This window comes from Triturus cristatus, chromosome 3_1 (assembly GCF_964204655.1).
Source record: "Triturus cristatus chromosome 3_1, aTriCri1.1, whole genome shotgun sequence".
Taxonomy (NCBI): Eukaryota; Metazoa; Chordata; class Amphibia; order Caudata; family Salamandridae; genus Triturus; species Triturus cristatus.
The window spans coordinates 1,108,467,897-1,108,493,262 of record NC_140583.1 but is presented as its reverse complement, the minus strand read 5'-3'; the positions used below and the strand labels follow the sequence as shown (position 1 = coordinate 1,108,493,262).

Sequence of the window (25,366 nt, the reverse complement as noted above, 5' to 3'; positions counted from 1 at the left end):
GATTTGCTTTGGAGTTCCCTAAAAAACCAAGGTGTACCGGTTGATCTCCTTGTACAAAAAATAAGATTACATGAAGACAATTACGCGAAAGTTAGATGGGGACCAAAGGGAGAACTTACCAAGGCAATCCCCATAAGGAGGGGTGTAAGACAGGGCTGTGTACTGGCACCCACCTTCTTTTCACTATATGTAAATGATGCCCCCAAATATCTTTTGAGGTTTATACATGACTCACCGAAGTTAGGTGGAGTGCCAGTACCAGCCCTTTTATTTGCAAATGACACCATTCTAGTATCTCAAACTCCGAAGGGACTTCAAAATCTATTAGACTCCTTCAGTGACTACTGCGATTCAAAGGGCCTTGAAATAAATTCTAGCAAAACAAAATATATGGCAGTTAAACAACATAAATCGTTTAAGAACATTACTGTCCAAAAACAGAAGCTAGAATATATGTCGAATTTTAATTATCTGGGTATCGCACTCAACACCAAATTGACTTGGTACCCATATCTGCAAAAAATTAAGACCATCTTGTTCCAAAATTCCTCACCAATACTAACCAGCATTGGCATAGCCAATAGGTCTCGCCTTTGGGACCTTATAAGTGTTTAGCCATGCAACAGTTGATGTTGTTGCACCAAGGATGTTGTGCTGGATACCTAAACACTTATAAGGTCCCAAAGGCGATACCTATTGGCTATGCCAATGCTTGATTCTATAGGAGGGAATTGCAGTAGCAGTGGTGGGCCATATGTGGTGCTGGACTTACTGTTGATCTTTTTTGGCAGTAGTAGCTTTCACTCGTCAATTTGGCTCCACCCCCAGTTTTAGGGGATGCATAAATGGAGGAAGCATATTTGCTGCAATAGTAAATTTGCATGTGTAATTGTGTTTTCAGTACAAACTTGTTACAGTCTTCATTATATTAACTGCAGCAAATGGACTGACAACGGTCAATGTTTGTTTAGTGCAAACCCCACGATATGGTGTCACTTAGGACTCTAAAACAAAGAGGATACTGCCTTAGATGAATAAGTTCATAAAATAAGGCAGATAAAAATACATGGCTTTAGTAAAGGGGTGACGAGCTACCCTCTGATGAAAGGTACAGATGCAGCTGTCTGGGTCACCCAACATCTGGGAGGTGTGGAAATAATTAGAGCAGGTGCTACATTTGATTACAATACCAAACCAAAACATTGACTGAGCTCTTGGATTGCACAAGCAGGCAAGCATATAGTGCAAGAAGTGTCTCTCAAACACAAACCTCGCATCCTGTACAAAATGGCTTGTTCAGCTACACTGGCTTGTGTGTGCAAGAGACTCGCACCACAGCTGGCTGTCAGAGCAGTTTAGAGCGCACTGCCTACACCCTGAATTGGAATGTGAATAGCTGGACCCTAAGAGGACATACAGGAGGACTGTGACCTCATGGATGGTTAAAGGGCGCCCGCTGAGCGTTGTTCCATAACAAGGTGCAAGAATCCTAGCTGAGATACTCATTGTTTAACAGTTTGCCACGTTTTGAGAGAAGAACTTGCCAAAATGCTAAATTTAAGCTCTATCTTACAACCTTTTAGAGTGCCTCATTGAAACGTTTGAGTGTTCTCTGTTGGCGTATTTCCAACATAGGAAATGGGGCAATTTAGACTCATTCACCACTCATCAGACCCAGAGGACCAGTCGGTTAATGACGTCCATGCCAGCGTATTATGTTTCACTATATGCTCATCTGTGGATCAAGCAGTCCGAGAAGTGTGGCTCATGGGAAAGGGAGCTCTAATGGGCAATGCAGATAACATATCAGCACTACGGTTCTCAAAACTACGCCCCAAATAATTTAAACCTTCTGTGCTCCACTTACAAACCTGTCTGATAAATGTGTTTCCTGTGGGGTACACAAACCTCTGTGTCTCCTACTGGACATTCAGTACAATCCTTTAAGGTGCATTCAAGAAATGAGCTTGCACTGCTTGGACGATTTGCTGTTCACAGGTTCCAAAGGACACAAGCTGCATGGAAACCTTATCAAGTGATTGCTGAGGTTGGCAGAAAATGTGGCCATCACACGGGGCAACGTTGAATGAATGAGTGTTCTTTATCTGGATTCAGTTGCAGTCCAGAATCAGCAGATCATCTGTTATCGACATAATGATGGGCCGACAGATGTAGAAGGTGACTCTGGAGCTACCAAAGTCCTTATGTGGCTAATTTAATTTCACAGCACATATCTTCACTATTGGCACGGTGTTCACCAGGAGACTTGCCCAGGCCATCTGATTTCTAGTTATGACATATCATAGGACCAGATAACTCTTACATTGTTGAGTAAGATCTCTGGCCCTGGCTATTGTTATAGGGGAGAAGATGTGGCCTTGGGACCAGAGCCGCTGACTCGGGAACTGGGGAACCAGGCTTGAGTCTCGTCGTTGGCTCAACATCCTGTGATTCAGGGCAAATCACTTAATCTCCCCATTCCTAAAAAACATTAATGTGTCCTTGTGTAATGTAACCGGTTCCCATGTAAAGCGCTCCAATACCTTCCAGTGCAGTTCGCGCAAAACTGCAAAAACACAATTCATGCTATTTCAATGAATACTCATAATGATTAGACAATGGTGTACAGTTGTATACTGATGCTGCAGATAACGAAGATTTGAGAGTAGGGTGTGATGCAGCACGATGGGCCTGCTTCAGCAAAAAGAACGATAATGCATGAGTTAGACTTGACCGACAACAATAAGCTCCTTTGATGGTGCTCCATCGATTTACCCAACATGCACTTATGAAATAACTTTTTTTTCTGGTTGCCATTATGGGACCGGTAGTATAATTTTTCTAATTTCCACATAACTTTTTGAGCACGTGTATGCCAATATAAATAGCCTGACATTAGTTTTGAAAGACCCTATCTGGGAGTGTGCGTGATTGAATACATGTCATTTTGTTTAGGACAGCCATGTTCAACTCTGTGTGCTTGTTTGTCAGGTGAAGAGAGAGGGCAGCAGAGGTGTACTAGATCCAGTCAGTGACCATTATATCCCCCCACCTCTTTCTACCCCCTGGAGTGCCAGAAAATCGACCAGGAGACTTCTAGTTCAGTTCACGAAGACCTGAAAGCAGCTGCAGGGCCAGAAGTTAACGGCCAATCAGCATGACCCAATGTCCACCACCAGCCTGGTGCATAGTTAGGGAAACCACGGCAATTGGTGAGTTTGCTCCTGTAAGGATGCAGGATACAGGAGTATTTGCTGTTATATCTTAAACTCAATAGAAATTGGTTTATTAAAAAAAAAAAAATCGTTCCCAGAATACTTTGACAAAGTTAATATCTGATAAGGAATCTGCGGCTAGTAGTCTCTAACGTGGAATTATCCCCAGGCGTGAGACTGGACCCGGAAAGCTTTCTTGCTCAGCATCTCTGCCCGCTGGGGGGCAGCACCACGTGACTCCGCCCCGACGTCCTCCGCGGGCGTGACGTCAGCGAGGTCACATAAGCCCCACCCCGGCGCGCTGACGTCAGTTTTCTTCTTTTCCGCGCGCAACGCAGATCCGGATCGTGTTCCTGGCCTGTTTGGGCCTTCTTTTTCCGTTTTCTTGAGAACAGTGTGCGAATGCCTTCGGGCTTCAAGACGTGCTTGTCTTGCGCGCGCCAGTTGTCGGCGATGGATTCTCACCCCATCTGAATGTGGTGTTTGGGGGAGCACCACGAATCCGCAGACTGCGAGGCGCATCAGCAAATGAAGCCAAAGTCCCGGCGGGAGTGCCGGATGAAACTCCTTTCGGCACGCATGTCCAGGTTGGCGTCGTCGCTGCGCCCATCCCCTGCAGAAGGCTTCAAGACCCGATGCTTCCGTCTTTGGCAACGTCCCTCTCCCAAGCCGCTAGGGTGTCGTTCACCTGTTGGTAAGTGTCGCAGTTTGTCCCAGAGGCCCGGTCCCACCCCTTGTTGGGGGCGAGCCTTCTCCGCGGGTGGTGCGGGCCCGCGCGTCGCCACCCTATGCGCCGTTCCCCGGCACGGGGGCGACCAAAGCCCAGATGGAGGACTATGCAGCGGCCTTGCAGGCCTCTTTGGTTCTTCCCTCTTCTCCTTCTCTTCCTGGGACATCTGCGGATCCCTTGCCCCGTGCGGGGACTTTGCGGCGGCGCCGGCGGCGGCGACTCCGGCGCCAACAGGTTCGGCTCCAGGTTCTGAAGTTGTGGTCCCGTCGGGGTGCGCCCCTTCGGGGTTCCCTCCTTCGGACCACGGCGCCTCTGCCTCCCCACAAACCCCCGCGGGGGTCCCTGTGGTGTCGCGGGAGGTTGCCGGTGCTCGGGGCGTGTCCTCAAGTCCCCCTCGGTCCTCTCCGACAAGGCCGCCGCCTGCCCAGGCTGAGGTGACGCCGCTCAGGCGTCGGCCGCTGCTGGCCCTGGCAGCGCCGCAGGGGCCGGCTAGGTGTCGGGCGTGTCCCCGGGCCCCCCTCGTCCCTCCACTCAGGCGGCTGCCTCGTCGGTCAAGTCGACGCCTCTTCAGCGCCGTTCTTTAGCTGCCCTGGCTCCAACCCCGTCTTGGTCTCCTGCGACGCGCGTTGTGCAGCGGTCGTTCCGCGCGCCCTTCAGCGCCGGCCGACGTTGACCGGACGCCGGTGGCGGACTCTACGGCGCCTAGCTGACGTCGGGCCATTGATTCGTCTTCGAACGCCCCCTCTTCTACAGAGGTTCGGCGGTTGTTGGTTTCATCTTCTCTGTAGACGGGTCGTCGCGTCGTGGCTTTTTCTCCGGCGTCCTCTAAGGACGGCTGTTCACCGTCTCCACGCCCGCAGTCCTCGCCGGAGACGCGCCTCTGGTTCCCCATTCATCGGTCCACCTTCCCCCTTTCTTGGCTTGACCTTTCCTTCCTCCGGTTGGGTTGGGGGACGGCTGCCTTAGCTTGCTGCCGTCGCCCACGGAGGAGCTGCTTTCCCCGCCGCAGGGCCCTATGGAGGAGAGTGCTGCCTTCGCTCGGGCTGTTTCCACGGCTGCTGGAATTTGCGCGTGGGCGATCCAGCCACCCATTTCCCCACGGATCATCTGCTGGAGGTCCTCCATCAGGGTTCTGGTGGTCGGAAGCTGCTTCTTCCCTTAGAGGCTTCGCTCCACACTTCTCTTTTGGGGGCTTGGGGGCGTCCTGCCACGGGGGACCCAGTGCCCCAGCCCCTTCTGCACCGCCACCTTCCTATCCCGCATGATCCAGTCTGTCTTTCCCTCCACCCCTCTACCAGGGGCCCTCTTTTACAGACTGCCTTTCCCTCCCTCCCATCGATGTTGTCTCCACCGTCACGGGAGGCCCGCTGGTTAGATTCCTGGGGGCGCTATATCTTCGCCTCCTCCAGTGCGGCTTTGCAGGCTCTTAACACTCTCTGTTTATTGGCTAGAGCCACTTCTTGCTTATGGGATTGAGCGGAGTCCCTTATGTCTTCCGCTTCTCAGGAAGGGTGCCTGTGTTCTGCGGCACCATGTGTTGGATGGCCGGGAGCTGGCGGTGTTTATTTTTCGCTCGGCTCTGGACATTTTGGAGGCGATTGGTCGTACCATGGCTTTTTCGGTGGCCCTTCGCCGCCATGCCTTGCTACGGGATAGTGTATTCCCTGAGAACGTTAGAGAACGGCTGGTTGACCTTCCCTTTGGTGGCGATTAGGCCTTCTGTGTATTCATTATTGGCTGAATGGCAAATCATCTGCTGTTTTCTCCGTAGGTCTTTGTTTGTCCTCTGCTGCGGAATATTTTCCTAAGAGGTGTTCCCATGTTCTTGGGCCGTAACATACCCTATGTGGGGTAATGGTAGCTATTATATAGCTCTATCATGTGCTGGGGAGGTGTGTTTGCCCCTTTGGGCTCCTTGCTCTCCGTGGCGTCACGGTACGTCGCAGGTGCGATCTCTTTGCCGTTTGTTTGAAGCAGCTTTCGTTGCGCCCAAGTCCGTCCTTCTCCTGGTTCACTACGTCGCTAGGCCAGTCTGGCCTGCTGTCTGCGGCATCGTGTTGTAGCGGTTCCGCACTTCTGTCCGGTGTTTCGGCTTAGGTTCTGGTGGACGGCTTGGTCCGTCCTCTCTTTCTTTTCTGCCTGGTTCCACTTCTTTCGTGAGTCTGTGTGCGTGCGTATTTCTGGGCCGTCCCCCTCCCTTGGGGTGAGTCCTGGCCCTTCCTGGCCTCTGCCTTTGGCGGGTGTTTGGCTTGTCCTGGGTGCACCGTTTTGTGGTGTTGCCTGCTACTAGCTACGCATGCCTGTGCAGGCCTATTTGTTCTGATCAACCGTTGTGGCCTTTGATGTATTCCCTTGTGCCCCTGCCTTTGGTTCTGCTGGGGCTTGCGTGACTCTTTTCCGTCTGCGCTTTGGCGATGGAGCCGTTTCTGCCCTGTTCGCTGCTTGCGGCTGAGGTGTGTTCAGCTTTTTCTGTCGCTGTGTATGTGTTTATTCCTTCTTTCCCTAGGGTTGAGGTGGTCCTTGCGTCTCTCAGGCGCTGTCTACCCCTGCGGGGTGTTGAGCAGTTCTCCCTTGGTTGGACTTGAGGATATCCTGGCCTTTCCCTTCTTGTCCTTGTGACACGTCCCCTATGGGGGCCCTGTCTCTCCTGGTGGTGAGGCTCTCTCGCAGGCCCTCCTCCCTTCTGGGTATGGCTAGGGTATCTATTCTATGTTAAGGAATCTGCGGCTAGTAGTCTCTATCAGATGTACAAGTTACTTCCCTTCGGTAAAGATGTATCTGGTAGAGATGATTCTAGCTGCAGATTCCTTCACGACCCGCCCTTCCTCCCCGTTCTGCAAGGATCCTCTGCTTGGGTTTCTGCAGTCGCCTCCCTCTGGGAGGCTTGTCTTCTGTGGGTGTCTTCTTCGTTTTCTTCTGGTCAGGCATCCCTCCAGCTGGTTTCTTTCCAGCGTGAGGGCCTACTTTACTCTTTACCTCTGTTAGAGTTTCTGATCCCACCGGTCTTCTTAGTTGGGGGTTCTTTTGCCTGTCCTTTGACCTCCTACTCCTTTCAGAGGTTATGGTCCTCCTTGGCAGTGTGGTCTACGGATCGCTTACCTACCCTTTGTCGTCCTCCTTTCAGGAGGAGGGGCCATCCTTGGGGCTGTAGTCTGGGGATGGGTAGCTGTTACTCCTCGGTTCCGGGCTTGTGCCCCTTCCGTTTGTAGTTGTGGTTGCAGGCTCTCTTTCGGTCACGGCGCTTTCACATGCTTGTGCCTCCAGGATGGCTCTCGCCTTGGGTTGTGAGGTGGTTCCTAGGGGTGGTGTTTGCGCCTTTCTTGCGATGGCTTCGCTGCTCTGGCCTTCTGTTGCTTTACTGCCACCTGCTGCTTTTACCTTGGCTTGCACGGTTGTTCCTCAGATTGGTGCTCAGCTCTGCTCTTTTCCTGCTCTGGCCTGCTGTTGTCGCCTTCTGGTGCCTTGGTGCCACCTGGTGATGTTTCTTACCTTTTTGTTTCTCTCTATTTTTGTTTCTCTGGTTTTTCGCACACTGTTCCCATGCTCGCCTCAGTTTTGTTGTGATGGCCCCGCGTTGTGACGCGGAAAAGTTCTCTGAACTGATGTCAGCGTGCCGGGGTGGGGCTTATGTGACCTCGTTGACGTCACGCCCGTGGAGGACGTTTGGGCGGAGTCGCGTGTTGCTGCCCCCCGGCGTGCAGAGATGCTGAGCAAGAAAGCTTTCCGGGTCCAGTCTCATGCCTGGGGATAATTCTACATTAAGGAATCTGCGGCTAGAATCGTCTCTACCAGATACATCGTTAACGAAGATAAGTAACTTGTACTTTCATTCAGATAGTTATCCAACACTTATTTTGTTTGCTTGTTTTCAAACTTAAGGAGCCACTGTAGCATAGATTAATATACCTGGGCTGTCCTAAGCACAGTGACAGCTAGTTTGTAGTTAGTACCACCAAAATGCACAAGGCATTCCTTACGAGCTCTGTTGTGCAAATGGCATTAAGTGCAATAGTCGTTTCCGTGGCGCCCATTGAACAGTCTCATTGGCCTTTTACATTTGCAGCTGTGATGTTAGTAAAGTGCTTGATTTCATATATTTGCCTTAGTTATGAGGTGATACTATTAACCCCTTCAATGCGCATGACGGAGCGGTTCCGTCATGCGCATTGGTTGTGCTGTGCGGACGACGGAACCGCTCCGTCATGGCCCCGCCCGCGCACGAACTCTTCAGCACAGCGCGGTAATCCGCGCCGCGCTGAAGGGGTTAAAATATAATTCAAAGACATTGGTTATCTTAACGGCCAGATAGGCACGTACTAACCAGCTTTGCTTTATATTTTGGAATATTTTCTCGAGCTTTGTAAACCAATATCAATAACAAAAAAATTGCCTACGTGATTAAACTATTTGATTATCTAACTTAAAAAAAAAAAAAAGCTCACAATGTTATCTTTACGGTTATCTTTGTGAAGAACAAGCTTGCAGAAGTGTTATTTTTTTATAACTCCCATTGCAATGATCTTTGACTTAACCTGGCTAACGCATTTGCTGTATTCTTAACGGTATTTTTTGTCTCTTGTCTAAATTGAAAAGGCCGAAGTCTCAAATCATTTATTTGCTCTATTGCACCGTTTATTAGTAAGAATTATCAGGGAAACAATTTGATATCAAACTGTTATGTGCCTAGCTTTGTCTGCTTTATTATTTCTTCATTTATCAAACTGAGTGACCATTTCAATTTTTTTTTTTTAACAGCACATCCTGCCAGACCCGATGTGACAAGGTATTTATTAATTTGTTTATTTTACTGCTTTCTTGAACAGGTTCATGTTAAATGCAACCATTATACCGCAGGTTCCTGACCTTTTGAATTACCTTAGGCGCCAGACTGAATCCGGAATCTTTACCTGCAACAACGGCAGCGCATAGGCAGGTTGCACAGGGGGACACCACGGGGGCCTCTTTCTGTCTCCAGAATTTAAGACACGGAGCTGTGTATTGGCTCCACTCCTGCCGCTTATATATGCTTTTGTTTTTTTCATGCCTTCACTCGCATCTGGAAGTCCACTTAAACTTTTTGTCTGTGTCTAGACTCCCAAAAACCCTATTGTGTGCAATTGGGAGAATTTTCCCCTTAAAGACGAGGCTTTAAACTGTGGGGGGCTTGCGTCAAACAGATGTCAGTTATGGATACTTATGTTGCTTAGGTTCCAAGCATGACTTCAGTCCTGCGACAAATGTTTTGTGTTGCACCGTAAGGATATCCGGGATTGTGAATCGAAGTTGTACCTCCCTCGAGTCACTCAAAGCAAGAAGTGAGGTTGATCACGTTCACAGTCCTCCTACCAATCCATGTCCCACTGTGGACCCTCTATCCTCGGGTAAGGTCAAGACAAAGTCAAATAGCAAGTTTTTTTTATTTATTTTTTTATTTCAAAGTATTTTATTATTAATTTTGATAAGCAAAGACATTAGCATTTCAGTTGCAAGGTTAGCCATTAGCAGTTTGTACAACAGTGTCTTCAGGCACTTCGACACATACTTAGCTAACCCCACATGACGTCATTTACTGAGAACAAGAAAAAGGGTGATAGAAAAAAGCAGGAGAGAAAGGGGTGAAAGAAGGACACGAAGAAAGGCTCCGTAGTTATAAGACTTATAATCGCCTGACAAAGCCGCCAAGTTTTGATGCAGCACAAAAAATCTAAGAGAGACCCCACCACTCCCATTCCGGGAATGGTTGCACAGTTGTTGTTCTAAGGATTTGACTTCACAGGCATCGTTTGACACTGATCCCATTCCCCAGTTCTAGCCGTTGCACCCCAATTACCCAGGCTATCATCGACTCCTCAATAGTTAGAGGACTTCTAAAAGGCTGTTCTGTAACATTTTGTCCATCTGGAGTGGTTTCGCACCCATAATTGTTAGGGCCGCCAGGTGGACGTTCATTGGTTGTGCCGTCCCTTCCGCTGACTGACCTTGTCAACCTGCACTGCCACACCTTTGACCAAGGCCATGCCGATTCCAGCTGATACTGCACTGACCTTGGCTTAGAGATGCTGGTTCCTGATCCTGTCCTAATGCCAGTTTGGGATCCGGGGCAGAGTTCTGCCAGATCTCGACCATTGTCACATAAAATATTTACCAAAGCTAGCTCTTGGTCTAGAAAGACTCTCCTACAATGCCCTTTCCTTGACTCTATTACTACAGGTGGCTGGAGACAATTTTCGAATCCGATTCGGATACTATACCGCAATTTAGCATGTATCCCATGTTGACGAAAACAAGGAGGAGGCAATCCGTTTTTTCCTTCTCACTACACTATACTTGGACCTACAAAATATGAGTGGCCTTGACACCTCTGTTGAGACTGATTTGGGATAGCCATTGGGCTCCTACTGAAGAGAGCACCTTTTTCGCTATATTAGTTCACAAAGCTGCAGAGGTGTTAGAGTTGCAATTGCCTACTAAGGAGAATAAGGCAAATTTGCTTACAGAAATTTGCTGACAGATCTTCAACTGTCCAACTCTTGTTGCCCTTGGATGAGGCCTTGAAGGCAGCCTGGTACACGTTACCAGCGAGTTAAGCTATTGCTAGGGGCCATAGCCTTGCCCTGGGGGCTTGGACTTCCTGGCACAGTATCTGATGCCACAAAGGCTAGTTGTAGAGGCGTCTGTCTTTTCCGCTGTGCCACTAGATAGCAAATCAATGCACTTTGACACCCGGAATGTGTTGTCTGACAGATAACTCTGAAATTCCTTAATTTGTTTTGCCAGGGTCTCATAACATCTCGACTTGACTATAGAAATGCTATTTTCTTGGGCGCCCCTGAATCCACCTTCAAGATCCTGCAACAGGTCCAAAATGCGGCGGCAAGGCTGCTCATGGACATTCCGAGGATGCAATCTGCGAAGCCGGCACTAAAGGCATTGCATTGGCTCCCTGTGCGGGAGAGAGTGACTTTTAAGGCACTTTGCTTGGCTCATAAAATCCTTTTAGGGAAAGGTCCCCTCATCCTAAAAAATCTTGTCACGGCTTATAAAGCAAGCAGAACGCTGTGCTCAGAGAAGCAACACCTCCTATCTGTTCCCAGAGTAAAAAAGGCCCGCACTGGGGGAAGAAGATTCTCCTTTAATACAGCAAAGCTCTGGAACTCGCTCCCGCTTAAACTACGCGCTGAGACCTGTACACTGCGCTTCCGCAAAGGTCTTAAAACCTTTTTTTTCCCTGGATAACGTTCCATTGCTGTTCTCCATCTTGGATTGGATGTTTGTCTGAAAGCGCCGGGATGCCCAAGGGTAGCTGCGCGCTATATAAGATTTTAAATAATAATAATAATAATTCTCAGGTGGTACACTTTTGCTCTCTAGTATATGGTGAGAAAGATCTTGCCCACCTCAACAGATGAGTTTAGAAACTCGTGCGCTCAGACCCAGTGGCATAACATAAGGCCCCACAGCTCCTGCTTGGGGCTGAGATACAGGGTGCCCCCTCAGTAAAAGTGCTAGGTGGTGAGCCAGGGACAGAGGGGGACTCTGTGCAGTTTGCATGGGGGCCCCCTCAAGTTTCATTTGACTGCTGCTCAGACCGTTCACGATAGAGAGGGTACGCCAAGTAAGTTTCGTAGGCCAATGTGGGCAGCTCAGAACTGTTTTGGCTAAGAGATAGGAGCCAGAATTGTGCTCTGGTGCCATTCCTGGACGTGCACCATTGTTTTTTTGTGAAACATTCAGACTTGCCTTTTGGATATGCTTTTTGATAGCACAAAGCTTTTTGAAGAAAGGGTAGACTTAAGCATTAGAGTGCTTCAAAGAAAGCGAAGCTATGGCTCTCTCCTTAGGTCTGTTGTCTCCAGCTTGCCAATTTCACCAGAGATTACAGGGATACTCAAAGCACCTGCCTATCACCAGAGGCAGTGCTCGCCTGTCCAACAAGCCACTCTGCTCTACATGATTTCAAGGAGGTAGTGGTAGAGACTGTGGCCACCTGCCATCTGCTGTGACTGCCATAAAAAAAATCTGATTCACCTCTATTCTTGATCGAGGGCCAGTAGGGGGCAGAGTTTGTCTGTCCTGCTGGCATCCAGTTTGTTCAAATCTGTTGGTCTTAAAGGTTACTCAGAATGGTTACATCCTCCTGTATCGATTTACTCACCCTTGTGTGCCTCCTGTCTTTGGTCAGATTTTGGTGGATCATGCCACCATTCCCTAACCAGGAGAATGAGCACTGCTTGCCAAAGGGAAAATAGAGAAAGTAACCAAGGCAGAGAGGGGCACAGGATGCTACCCCAAGTAACTTCATGGTGTCTAAGCAAGCTGTCCGGCTCGGACCAATCCTAGATATTTGGTTTCTGAATACCTTACTTTGAAAGGGAAAATTCAAAACGCTGACTGTGGCCCAGGTCCTCTGTGTTCTAGATCCTGTTGATTGCAGGACCTGTACTTCCATGGGCCTGTTCTGAAGTCCCACAGACTTTTCCTTCACTTCGTAGTAGGGTCAGAACACTTTCAGTTTTTTGTCCTGTCCTTCTGCCTCAACTAGGTTCACAAAGGTAGTGGCAGTGTTCATGACTCCTCTTTCAAGGTTGGGAGTTCTCATGTTCCCATATCATGACAACAGGCTGTTGAAGGACGGTTCACCAATCTGCTGCAGACTAACTACAGCTGTCAGTCTTGGTGCTATCTTCCCTGTCTTTCAATGCGTTTTCAAACCAACCCCGAATTAGTCATTCAGGGTATGATCCCAATGTTAGTCTTCTTCCTGGGTTCCCGCCTGGATAGTTCTGAGGCTTTATGGTCTCCTGTCCTCGTGAAGCCTGCTAGTAACTTGAGGCTGTTGGCATATGCAGTCTCTGCCATTGAACCTTCACTTGTAAAGGGCCACTTGTAAAGGGCTCAGCAGTGAGGGGTGGCGGTCCCTCAGACAACATCCATATTTCAGACCAGGCAGCTTGGGACATTCAATGGTGGATGAAGGATTCCAGCATGACACATGGTGACTTATGGTTTCTGATGAAGCAGTCACCACATCAGACTATGGAGGTGTGTGCCATCCTGCTGCCCTCAAGGCCTTTCTGCCTTCCATAAGGGGCTGCCCTGCTCCAAATCTGACAGATATTACAACCACTGTTTGGTGCTGCAACAAGCGGGGTGGTGTAGGGGGTCACGTGCTCTGCCAGAATTTGCTTCGGCTGTGGTACTGGCTGGACCTACAGCGAACATCTGGCATGCTCCCTGGATACCTAAGCAGACAAGCTCAGCTGATGTCATCCAGCAGACCACGAGTGGTGTCTCTACCTTGAGGTAGTTTAAGGTATCTTCACCCATTGCCTCTGGTAGATCTTTCAGACACTGCATATAACACTTACTGTTGCGCCTTTGCACCTTGAAGTTTATGCCTCAGGGTTCAGTAGAAGATGTTACATATTCCTTCATACTCCCATCTATGTTATGCATTCCTGTCTTTGCTTCTGCTTCCTGTATTCTGAAGGTGGTCTGTAGGGACTGGGCTCAGCTCTTCCTGTTAACCATAAATTGGGCTCAGAGAATCAGGTACTCAAATTTGCTTGAGTCTGAGCATCTGCCCTTCACTCTGTCTAGCTCTTCAAGTGTCTTACTGTCTTAATAACAGGGCAGGGTTCTGTCTGCGAAGTTCCACAACGTAAACCTCTATTTGAGGAGATTATGCGGAACTAGCTGAATGTCTTTGACCTGTCCGTGCATGTTTCATTTGGATTTGAAGAAGCACCTACTCACTCTCAGGGGGGATATACCAGCGCTTAAGATACTACTGGATTAAGAGCTAGAACTGGATTCACTGCACACAAACAGCAACACAGAGAAATGGGGAGAAAGTAAAATGGCCATGTTTTTAAATGTTTCTTGAGAATTTAGATATTTTTAATCCGTCGCAGAGAGAGCGCAGCAATGTGTTCAAATCATGTGCCACTAGGAAAGAAAATGAACTATTACCACGATGGATCGTCCTCTGCTTCAGAATCTGCTATGCCTTGGGAAAGAAGGAGCCTCCTGGAGTGCTTTGGGGTCATACTACCAGAAGCAAAGCTGCCACTACAACTTGAGCGAAGTGCATTCCGGAGCTGGTCATATGCCAGGCTGCCACAAGGCAACCATCTACAATTTCACTAGACACTTCTGAACCAACTTTTAGGTCTGCAGGGAGGGTCATTTAACATTTTCAATTCTTCAGTACTTCCTGGTGTAAAGTTCACTCCTTAGACCCATTATCTTTTAACGGAGGAGGGTGATCTAGTGTTTTGGCATCTATTCAAAAGTTGAGGAATTTCTGGTTAGAGATATCCATCAGAAGAACAAGTTGCTTACCTTAGTTAACTCACTTTCTGGTGGATACTCTATCCACAGTGGAACGAGTGAGGAGGATGACCCAGACATGCCCCCACTCGAAGGAGAGGTTACATCACTTCTACCCCAAGACTGACCCAATGTGACAAGGGCCCCTGCCTCACTAGAGTGAGGATGGCTTGGGTCGTTCAAGGTACCCTAAACATCTCCCAGAGGAGGAGATCCTTCTGGAGAGACTGGCCCGAAGAGTAGCCCTCGAGGACAGGATACTGGCCATAGAAAGGGAAAGCATAAGCTGAAAACCCTAGAAAGACTGCCTGATGAATTCAATTGGCAGTGTGTCTCACCATACTTCAGAAGATGCTTACCATGTCATCTCAGAGTTGTAGTATATATTTTCAGCAATTGTGTTCAAACAGCAGACAAAAGATCAAAAATTTAATAATTCGTAATTTTATCAAAAATAAATATAGTTTGTAGTAATCATATCTATATACATCCATATATATCACAATGTAAGAAATTTGAAAGGTCCATCAATCTAAAACAAAGAAATAACTATACCCTCAGAAGTAACCATGTAAATGCTCCCACTAATGCTCAAGCTCATCACCCAAACCACTCGTACTACATTTATTCAAAGGACAACCCTTTCACATACCAAGAAACCACAGACCAATAAGACGATAACAGAACAAAAATGGTAACAAAACACAACTACTGAGCAGGCAAGAGATATTTCAAAATTCATTTATTTTGCATACAAGTATGTAATAAGTTTATTTAATAAAAATCTTCACTCAAAGTATTATCCATTGGATTTCTAAATGATCGTGTCTTGTTTAATAATGCGCCGACACGCATTTCGGTAGAGACCCACAATCTTGGTCACACCTTCTTCAGGGCGCTAAACAACATCAATAATAGGGCGACAATGGGTTCATTCTGAGGGAAATCTGACGGCTGGCTAACTGCTCTAAAGTGGAGCCACTCTATAGTGTTTTATATATAGAAGGATGGGGCTGGTTCTACAGTGCTATGTTAACGCCTCCAACAAATACCTCTATATGAGGAGGAGAGCAATATCCGGTCAAACAAAGGATAAAGGGCAGAATCGGGGGGGGGGCGCTTGTGTAGGACACTGGACTCTGTTGTAGTGCAACCCCACCCCGTCTAGTATCTGATGCAAGTGGTGACTGAAAGTGTACTGGGTTACTGCTAACCAGGTACTCGGCACCAGTGTTCTCTTCCTAAACTGTACCCTTGTTCCACAATTGCCACCCCTTTAGGATCCCTTTAAGTGATAACTCTGGTACCTAGGCCATTGGAACTAAAGAGGATCCCTAAGGACTGCAGCATGAAGTGTGCCACCCTAAAGTGGCATCCCACCAAGTCATGTAAACTTCCATTGCAGCCTGTGTGGCTTGGTGCAGAGAAAAAAAATGAAGAGTCAACATGGCACACTCCTCTGTGTGCCATGCCAGCAAAACATTGCATGTGGTATAGGTAAGTCACCCCTACAGCCCTAAGGCAGGGTGTAATATACCCCAAATGTGGACATATCTGTGCGAGTGGATGTGTCCCTATGATATCAAAGTAGAAATTTGGATATTACAAGTGCACAGGGAAGCCATGACGATTACATGGGCTGAACACTCCTGATTACGAGTTCCCCAGCTACATGATTGCTTCACTGTACCCCAAGGTGTTTGGTACCAAACACCTCGTGTTGATGAGCACATTCTAATGTCAGTGGGGGTTTTATTAAGCAGTGCACCTAGAGGGCACATAAGGGGTGCCTCCTGAAAACCGACTTCTAGTGTGGTGACTGGTTGGTCTCGACCAGCTAGCCACCATAGACCGGCTTCTGACCTCCTAGGGTGAGAGCCTTCGCTCTGAGGCCAGGAACTAAGCCTGTTCTGGGCAGAGGTGTTCACACCTCGTCCACGCAGGATGTGCATTCCAGAGCTGGAAGCTTCAAAGGCCCTGCTGCCTTTGTTATGCGACCCAGTCATCTCCAGATACTGGAGATGCCCACCCCCTGTCCTGCTCCCACTTTTGGCAGCAAGATAGGTGGGTAATTAGATTAGGAGTGTGCCTACAATCAGCCAGCACCACCCATAGGTCGGGCCAGCTGACGTAACCCCACTTTTCAGATTCTTTGATCTGTTTTAAGACAGAATTAACATTGTAGGGTCAGAGCTATCCTGATTTCCCACAGGAAGTGGTCATATAGTGTCGACACGCTAAAGGTAGGTAGCCCATTGGCTACTTAACTGTCACCCTTAAAGTGAGTATTTAGGTTGCACCTTTAAACCCAAGACCTCTGATTCAACTGATCAAGAAAAGGACAAAGAGTGAACCGTAGTAGAACTGTGGACTTTTGGCTCAAAATCCTGCCTGTCCTGTCCTCTCTCAACAAACGCAACACAGTGACTCGTCCTGTGAGCTAGAGAACTACCAGCATTTTGGGTAGCCTGCCAGCACTTCGAAAAGAGGAGTTAGTCCCCTGCAGTCCGCAGGCACAGACCAGCAGAGTCTGGTCTATTGCCTTGCAGCTCCCGAGGCCGACTGACGCCGCAGATAACCAGAAGAAGTTTTCGTGCTCAGGAAGATCAGATCTGTCTCCTCACCAAGTGTGAAGACACCAGGACCAACCTGAGCCATACAGCATCAGCCCCCAGGGTACCGTACGACCAGCACCAAAAACCAACAATGCGAGTCCAGTCCAGATTCCCACTGCACTAGGACCAAGCAGCTGTGGAGGGACGTCAGCATTATTGTGAACCACTTTGCGAGTGGCTCAGCAGCATTGATTTTGCCCCCGACAGCTGTTTGTCCCTGACCACGAGGAGCATCTTTTCACACCCAGCCCAGCTGACCTAACCATTCTGCACCTGAGCTTCTTGGCCCGGGTCCCGACAAACCGGCTGTGCCCCCTTGCTCCAAGACTCCTTGCGTTCCAAACCCCTGTTTGGGAGCTATCTGACCTGTCCCCAAGTACCCTGTGCTACCTATTTTTGGGTGGCCCTCCTTCTCCTGTAGCGCGTCAGGTACCACCTTCACCAGCACCCTGCGACCGTCAGAACCCAAGCAGGTCACAAAGAACTACTGGTAGTTCTTTAGATTTGGCGCACTACAACTCTAAACCCTGAAGGTGAACCCCTGAAACGGACTGTACCTACATTTATGCATCTCTGACTTTTACTTCCATAGGATTGCATTGTGGAAGAGGTGTGGCGCAGCATCCAAGGTGGCTGACTCCAGAGCCTGGGGCTCACAGTTCGATCCCCAGCTGCAGGTTAGCCCAGCACCATGTAACTCTGGGCAATAGCTCGCTTAATCTTTCCGACGGCCCCCAACGCCGTGACACCCTTAGGGGTAATTGTTCACACTTTACATATACCGGTATTTCATTTGATTGTGTGTAAAGGTGCACAACTTTGAAAGTTTTACTAACCTTTACAAATTGCTATTGAAAACAGTAGTTACCTTTGAACGATGTTCTTGGGTTTTGAAAAATATTTAAAAAGTGTTATTTTTCTAATTTGGTCTCTGATTTATTCTTTGAGTGTCTCATTTATTGCCTCTGTGAGTGCAGTAAATGATGAGCACTACCCTCTTAGTATTATCTACTTTAACCTTTGTAAACCAGTTGGGGACCCACTGGTGACTCTACAGAGAGTACTTCTTTTTAGTACACTATATAGAGAGCCAGCTTCCTACACTCATCATGCTCCCTTCTCCCTCTTCAGTGAAGTGGACTTCTAGTTCATAAAGTCTCAGTTTGGAAATCAGCGAACTGTTCAACTACCACTTTGTCAGTCACTCTGCATCTCATGGTGTTGAAGTTGTCTTGGTAAACTGACATTAATGCACAAGGGGAGCACATGTGTATGACTCCGTGTTGCAAATTCCAGAGGTGCGACGAGGCTGTCATGTAGTTCCCCTAATCCGTAGGACCTCCGCGTTTATTGGACAACAAACTTTGGGTGAGGTACCTAGACTGATTCCAGGCAACCCCACAGGACATGTTGGTCTAGAGACCAGCTAGCTCACAGTGCCGCCGTAAGTTCTTTCATACCTTACCAGAGAGCAAATGATTTCTGGCAACCACTGAACATGACAACCCTGACCCCTCAGGGATCATGGGAACAGATCAGAACCTTTTGCTTAGTCACTCGTGCTTATTTACTGGGACGTTTTCAATATATTTATTGAACCGTTATTCTTGTATAAAATACATGTGCTGCGATGATCAGTAAACCGAAGTAGATGAAAGTGATTCTAAGCACTAAAAGAGTAAATAGTAGATAAAGTTCTACTAATGTGCTGAAACTGTGTATATGTGTAGGCATATAAAAAAGGCATTAATCAGGCGTACTCTTACTATGCAAACCCTACTCTGAGTGTACCATTAGTATATGTAGGTGTGAAGCCAAGATCCCCCCGCCCTCCCTGCCCCCGAGACGATCCAACCCTATTGCCTGGCGAGAGAGAATGTGGGAGCACGTCTTGGTCACGAACTAGACACTCCTCACAGACATGTCAGACCGTTGCATGGTGAAGCCTCAGCATGCAGGGACCCTCTGTGTCAGCTGAAGTGCCTCCTCTACTAATCTTTTGGAATGCTGATTGTTTAAAATAGAAAGCTTCCTTGTGATGTGTGTATAGATTAGCGATGTTATGATTATGTTGGTTACCCTGTCGCCCCATGGATGACGATTGAACACATTTGTACGTAGTGCGTTAAGAGGCCTTGTACATGGTGTTCGAAGCTAGCTGTTTAAGCAAAGTAGTTTCAGAGAAACTAATCCAACATTGTTGTGCATTCAAATATGTGTAAAAGGTCACAGCAGAAATGTTATTGTGCAAAATTTGGACAATGTAAGAAAAATGTGTAGCTCCGTTACTTGGACATAAAACGGTGCATATAGCAAGGCTAACGTGGAGTCTGATGGCGCCTTCCAGCATGTGGGGGCTGGTCCAAGAAAATGGATCCAGTCTGGCACCTGTTGGAATTTGAAAGGTGAGTAATATGCAGTTAGATTCTCCATCAGAAAGAGATTTACCAAAGGTAAGACACAAGATTTTTAATGGCTCATTAAGCAAACAGTTAAGATATTATTGTATTTCGTTTATTTTTGCGTTTTTGGGTGTTAGCTGCTTTTAGTATTCTCAGCGAATGGGGACCACATTGGGATTGTCACAGCCCTTTGGGCTATGTTTCTTTCTAAATTAAAGTAACATGGTTAGTTTGCCTGTACTTTTGTTCCCTTTTTCCCATGTTAAAGGTGATGTACATGTGGATAACCGGTTCTGGTGTTCACAGTGGTCAGTTTAGTGCACAGTCATTTGCAGAGCACGTGGGTCTAGTGCTGTGTTTATGATGAGTTATTTGAAAAAGAAGCTGACTGTCAGTATTTCGGCTCTACAGCATACAGTTCTGCTCTGTAAAATGTTTGGCCTTTTTCAACACTGGTATCCCGGCTTCCTGTGGCAGTGACCTCTATGGCTTAATTTATTTAATTTTATTAAGTATCAATATGATGTTTGTATGTTACGGTTTTAATTAACTGTATAATAAAGAGAGAGGGCTTAATTTAGGCAATCCCGTTCATGCCTAGGCTCCTTCTCTGAAGCTGACCCTCATGAAGTATTCTTTGAGTGTGTGGATGCCGAGGGTACACGTAACCCAACTGCCCTTGGTGCTGCTCTTTTGTCTAGAGAGCTGTTATAAATGCATGACAATTGGCCTTCTAAATTAATTTCTCTGAGGGACATCTATGAATACATAGCTAGAAGACAGAAGAGGGCCTGCCATCTGGGTGAGTGGTTCCTTTTCACAAGCCACTTGGCGAGATGGCTCGCTCTTTCTGTACATTCCCACTACATTGGGGACTGGCCCGTCAGTCTGTGGGTTAGCAGGTAATAGCGATATTGAAGGCACACTAAGTTACATGTAGAGCTTAAAGTCTTCAGTCCTGGGCAATGTGCAGTTATGGCCTAAAGTTACCGGTCCTGCTTCCAAAATGCCATTAAAATTTAATTCTACCTGAAATGGTCTCCGCAAGATTCCCTCACTGTATAAATAAATGGTGCACCACACAGAAGCTTAAGCTAGGTGCACTTTGCCACAGACTAAGGCCATTACAGCTGACCATCGCCCCCTTTGGGAAAATCCATGCCTACTCAGTTTTGTTATCTCTTCTATTTTACTCTGCCCATATTTGATTAAAGCTTTGGCCAGGCCCTGTTTCAATATAATTGCATGACTTGTGAGAAAACGTTATGGTTTGAGTCATGTGTGGCTGTGGACACACATGCTTGCATACTTCCGCCGTCTAGTGTTGGATCTGGATGTGTACAAGTTGTTTTTCTTGGTAGAAGTCTTTCAAGTCACGGGACAAAGTGACTCCTCGTCTTGGTAATAACGCGCATGGGCATCAACTCAATTGTTGGATTTCTTTCCACCATCGGAACCGATGTGTTGTGTAGTGCTCCGGTTCGACACCGTCTTCGGCTCCCTTCGGTTTGCCTTTCTTTTGGACCCTCAACGGTATTGTTTTGGTCATGTTTTCCATCATCTGGTACTGAAAACCAGTAAACTTTCCCCCGTCGATTCGACAGGCTCCAATCGTGGCCTGCGGGCCTACACTTTATAGCAACGCCTTCTACCGAGAATCCACTGCTAACTCCATTTCTCTTCTGTCCCAGGTGCCACGCAAAGTACCAGAGAACTGCCCTCCCATCATGTTTTTATTAACTTATGCCCATCTCCCGCCTATCAGGAAGCTGACTGAGAGGCGTGTCCATCTTTCGAATGAAAGACATAGCGGGACCGTCGGGCGCGTTGCAGTGCAGAGATATCAAAGAAACACCCGACATTTTCGGTCAAGATGTCGAGCAGGAACGGTAAGAGCTTCATGAGGCCTCTGCGATTGAAGAAGAGGCCTTTTCGGTCACCAAAGCTTTATTTCGACATGTAATAGCATAAAAGCACATTTACACGTAAAAACACAATTCAGTGAAATACATTTAAGAACAAGTCGTAAAAAAGGCTTTTAAATACAATAACTATTTAAAAAATATATTAAACTTAAGCAGCTTTGTGAGTATTATAAAATGTTTGAATTAATCAAATAGCCTTCTGCCTGATCAGCCATGCCCAGCCGAGGAATTTAGCCACCCCGCATGCTATGGTAGTATTGGCATCAGTCTTAAGAATTCTAAGTGCTACAGAGTGGTCCCTCGTCCCCAGCTGCAGGCACACAGGTTTAAGCCATTTCAGTCTGCGTTTTAGATAAGCTGGGCATAGAAAGAAAAAATGGGAGGTATTCTCAATTGCGCCTGGACAGTTTGGCCAGTCGGCGGAAGTTTGATGCGGGGGATTCCACCTGCTAGTACGATCACAATCAGGCCTTTTCCATTCAAGGCTCCGGTTATGGTTCCGACTCCGACCTTAACATTGGGCTCCAGATACAGGTTTTTCTTTGGGGCCAGCGTACCGTGAGTACCCATGCCCCAGTCCACCTTCCAAAAAACACTGTTTCAACTAAAAAGACAGCTCTTGGGCCACCACTGCCTGCAAGCCATGGGTTCGGCACCGAAAGCAAAGCTGAAACAACTCCCTTCCGCACTGAGCCATCCGGACTACTACCGAGCTCATCAGCTGCCTCTTCGCTTCCGAGCACCCCGCTCTCAGATGCTTTGGCTGAGATCACCTCGCTTCAAAAAAGAAACCTGCTTCGGCACTAAAAACGTCCAAGTTTCCTCTGGAACCAATCCTCCAAATCATGCAGGAGAGGCTCAACCTAAAGCAGAAAAGGCTACATATACAGCTCGCACTGGCCGTATTTTAGCTCAGACTGTGCACTAGGCGTCCAAACCATCTAATAACCAGCTTTCTTTTGAAGAGGCTATGGATGTACAGACCGCCTGCTAAAAAGGAGAACGTTGCAACCAGCCCGCTGTATCCTCCTCATCCTCCTTCACAACCTCAGCTACCTCCTCCACCCTCTTCTCCACCACCACCTTCACCACATCATTCACATGATGAACCATAAGACATTAGACCACAGGGGTCTCCACAGTCTCCCACTGATGATCATGGGGGCAGTGATTCATATTCACAGCCCCCAAATCCTTGGGATAATTATGACATTATTCCCCTGGTAATACTGACCCAGATCTCTACCCAGCCAGATCATCACCTCCTGATGATGCTTCATCCTTTCAAGACCTCATTGCCAGGGCAGCAGCATATCACCAGGTCCCCTCACACAAAGACCTTATTGAGGGCGATTTTTCTTTTTGAAACATTGTCCAGCACACACAGATCATTTCAATAACTTCATATGCTCAATAGCATACTACGACATTTTTAAGGATGCAGTGCGAGCATGTATAAATGTACCCAAGGTCGACAAGAAATATAAACCAGCACTCTCAGATCCTATTTATATCTAGGGTCAGATTTCCCCAGACTCGCTAGTTGTATCAAATGCCTGTAAAAAGCAAAATTCACAATCAGCAGATGCTTCACCACCTGACAGAGTCCGAACATATTGATACTTCAGAGAAGTGGGTGGCAGCACAATCCTCCAATCACTGGCAGATCGGCAACACTCAAGCCTTGTTAGAAAGTTATGACAGGGCACATGGGGATGAGAGGGAAGAGCTCCTTCTACACCTCCCTGACGAGTATTAAAAAAAGGAGACATGAGATTATAAATGAGGGCAAATTAATTTCCAACAATTCAATCAGATGTGCCCTAGACTCAGCAGACACAGCAGCCAGGGGTATCAATACAAGTGTATTGTTACTTAGACATGCTTGGCTACGAATATATGGCTTCAAGCTTTGGTGCAATAAACACTACTAAATGTGCCATTTGATAAAGAGCATCTATTTTGTCCCCAGGTGGACCAAGCATTGGAGAAAATGAAAAGGACACCGAAGTAGCTAAATCAAGCTCCAAACCTCTGTGGGACTTTGCTCCTTTTGGCATCCCTCATACAAACAGGGTGCGAAACCTGCATCAACTGATGCCTCTACCTTCTTGTGTAGGCGGCAACAAACCTCCCCCTCAAGGGGGTGCTACTGATGCATATATAGAGTAAATAATTCAAAGGTTCGTGGTAGGGGTGCTCTACACGCTCTGCACCCTTCACCTCAAAGTACCTTATTCCCCTGTTCATTTAACACCTGTCGGGGACCGTCTACAACATCTTCCCCACTTGGAAAACTATAACATTAGATCAGTGAGTGTTGGACATTATCCAACATGGTTATTGTCTGGAGGTCATAACGACACCTCTAAACCTTCCACCTCGCAGACAGTCTCTCCATAGAAATCTGCTCACACAAGAAGTGGAGGCTCTTCTGCTCAAAGGAGAGCCTGTCCTCTTCAACATCAAGATTTCCCAGAAAAGATGGATCACTACGGCCCCTCTTAAATCTCAGGCCCTTAAATCATTACATACTATCAGGACACTCCATATAGTCACTCTTCAGGACGTGATCCCACTTCTCCAACAATGCGACTTTGTCAGCGCTAGACTTTAACTACGCTTATTTCCGCAACCCAATCCATCTAGCTCATCGCAAATAACTCATATTTGTTATAGCTGGAAGGCATTTCCAGTTGAAAGTGCTCCCATTCGGAGTCACTGCTGCATCCCTTATGTACACCAAATGCCTTCTAGTGGTAGCAGCACATCCGCGCAGACATAACATTCATGTCTTCCCATATCTGGGCGACTGGCTCATCAAAGCCAGTACAGTTCCCATGTGGCAACTACACACTCAAACTACTGTCCATCTACTACATCAACTGGGGTTTACTATCAACATACAGAAATCATACCATCAACCTTTACAGATTCAGTCATATTTAGGGGCCATTCTCAGCACATAGTTGAACTTAGCATACCCGAACGTGGCCAGGATTCAAAATATTCAAATGCTACAACATCCATTTCAACTCAATCAACACTTAACAGTCAAGACACCTATCCGACTCGATAGTACTACATGCTTGACTACATATGCGCCCCCTGTCTGATGCGCTAATGGTCTGAATCACAGAGGTAGCTTAAAGATCTAGTGTTGGTAGACAGTCACACTCCTCGTTCTCTGCAGTGGTGGAACACACAAAACGTATCAAAGGGTTGGCCATTTCTCGACCCTGTTCCCCAGATCATTCTCACAGTGGATGCATCACTTACGGAATGGGGTGCTTGACTAGAGGATCACCCAGTGCAAGGTCTCTGGGATCCCAATCACCAGGATCACCACATATATTACCTTGAACTTCAAGCTGTTCACCTAGAGTTGAAAGCATCTCTAGCTCACCTGGCAGGCAAGGATGTCTTTGTCCAGACGGACAACATGACAAACATGTACTATTTACAAAAGCAGGAAAGACACTCTCTACAGTTTTCAAGCCTATCTCAGATGATTTGGCTATGGGCAATATGTCACAACATTCACCTGCTGGAGAAACACCTCCCAGGGATGAACAACCACTTTGCCGACCTTGTCAGCAGGATGCAGCAACAAGTCCACAAGTAGGAATTCCACCCCCAAGTCCTTCTTCCATACCATCACAAGTGGTGGTTTCCACAGATAGACCTATTCACAACTGCGGACAGCACAAAATGCCTACACTTTGCCTCTAGTGGCCACACCCACTATCCAAAGGCAATGCTGTATGGATAAATTGGTCTGGAATATTTGCCTACGCTTTTCCATCTCTCCGTTTTCTGTTTGTGGTTTGGACGCTCAGGCAAACGTCTCACACTTGTGCTAGTAGCTCCCACTTTGGCTCGCCAGCCTTTGTTCACTACACTGCTTGAACTCCCTGTAGTTCCCCATGAAAAGTTTCCCCTTCAACCTGGTCTTTCTCGCTCAGAAACATAGAGAAATCAAGCATCCAAATCCATAGGTGCTCAACCTTGTGATTTGGCTCCTGAGGTCATAGAATTTGGTTTTCTTAATCCTCCACCTAATTGTATGACCATTCATAAAGAAGCTCGTAGGCCTAAAACTAGAGCATGTTACGCAGTGAAGTGGAAAAGATTTGTTTTCTACTGT

General features: G+C 47.3%; 1 protein-coding gene across 2 annotated transcripts in view; it reads left to right on the top strand.

Moving 5' to 3' along the window:
* Window positions 1–25,366, top strand: part of EPB41L5 (erythrocyte membrane protein band 4.1 like 5) — an 851,839-nt gene that overhangs the window by 477,892 nt on the left and 348,581 nt on the right. For both annotated transcript variants that reach the window (XM_085645978.1, XM_085645979.1), the window contains exon 14: window positions 8,701–8,728. In XM_085645978.1, the coding sequence (XP_085502104.1) occupies window positions 8,701–8,728 (28 nt within the window). The remainder of the gene's footprint in view (window positions 1–8,700; window positions 8,729–25,366) is intronic.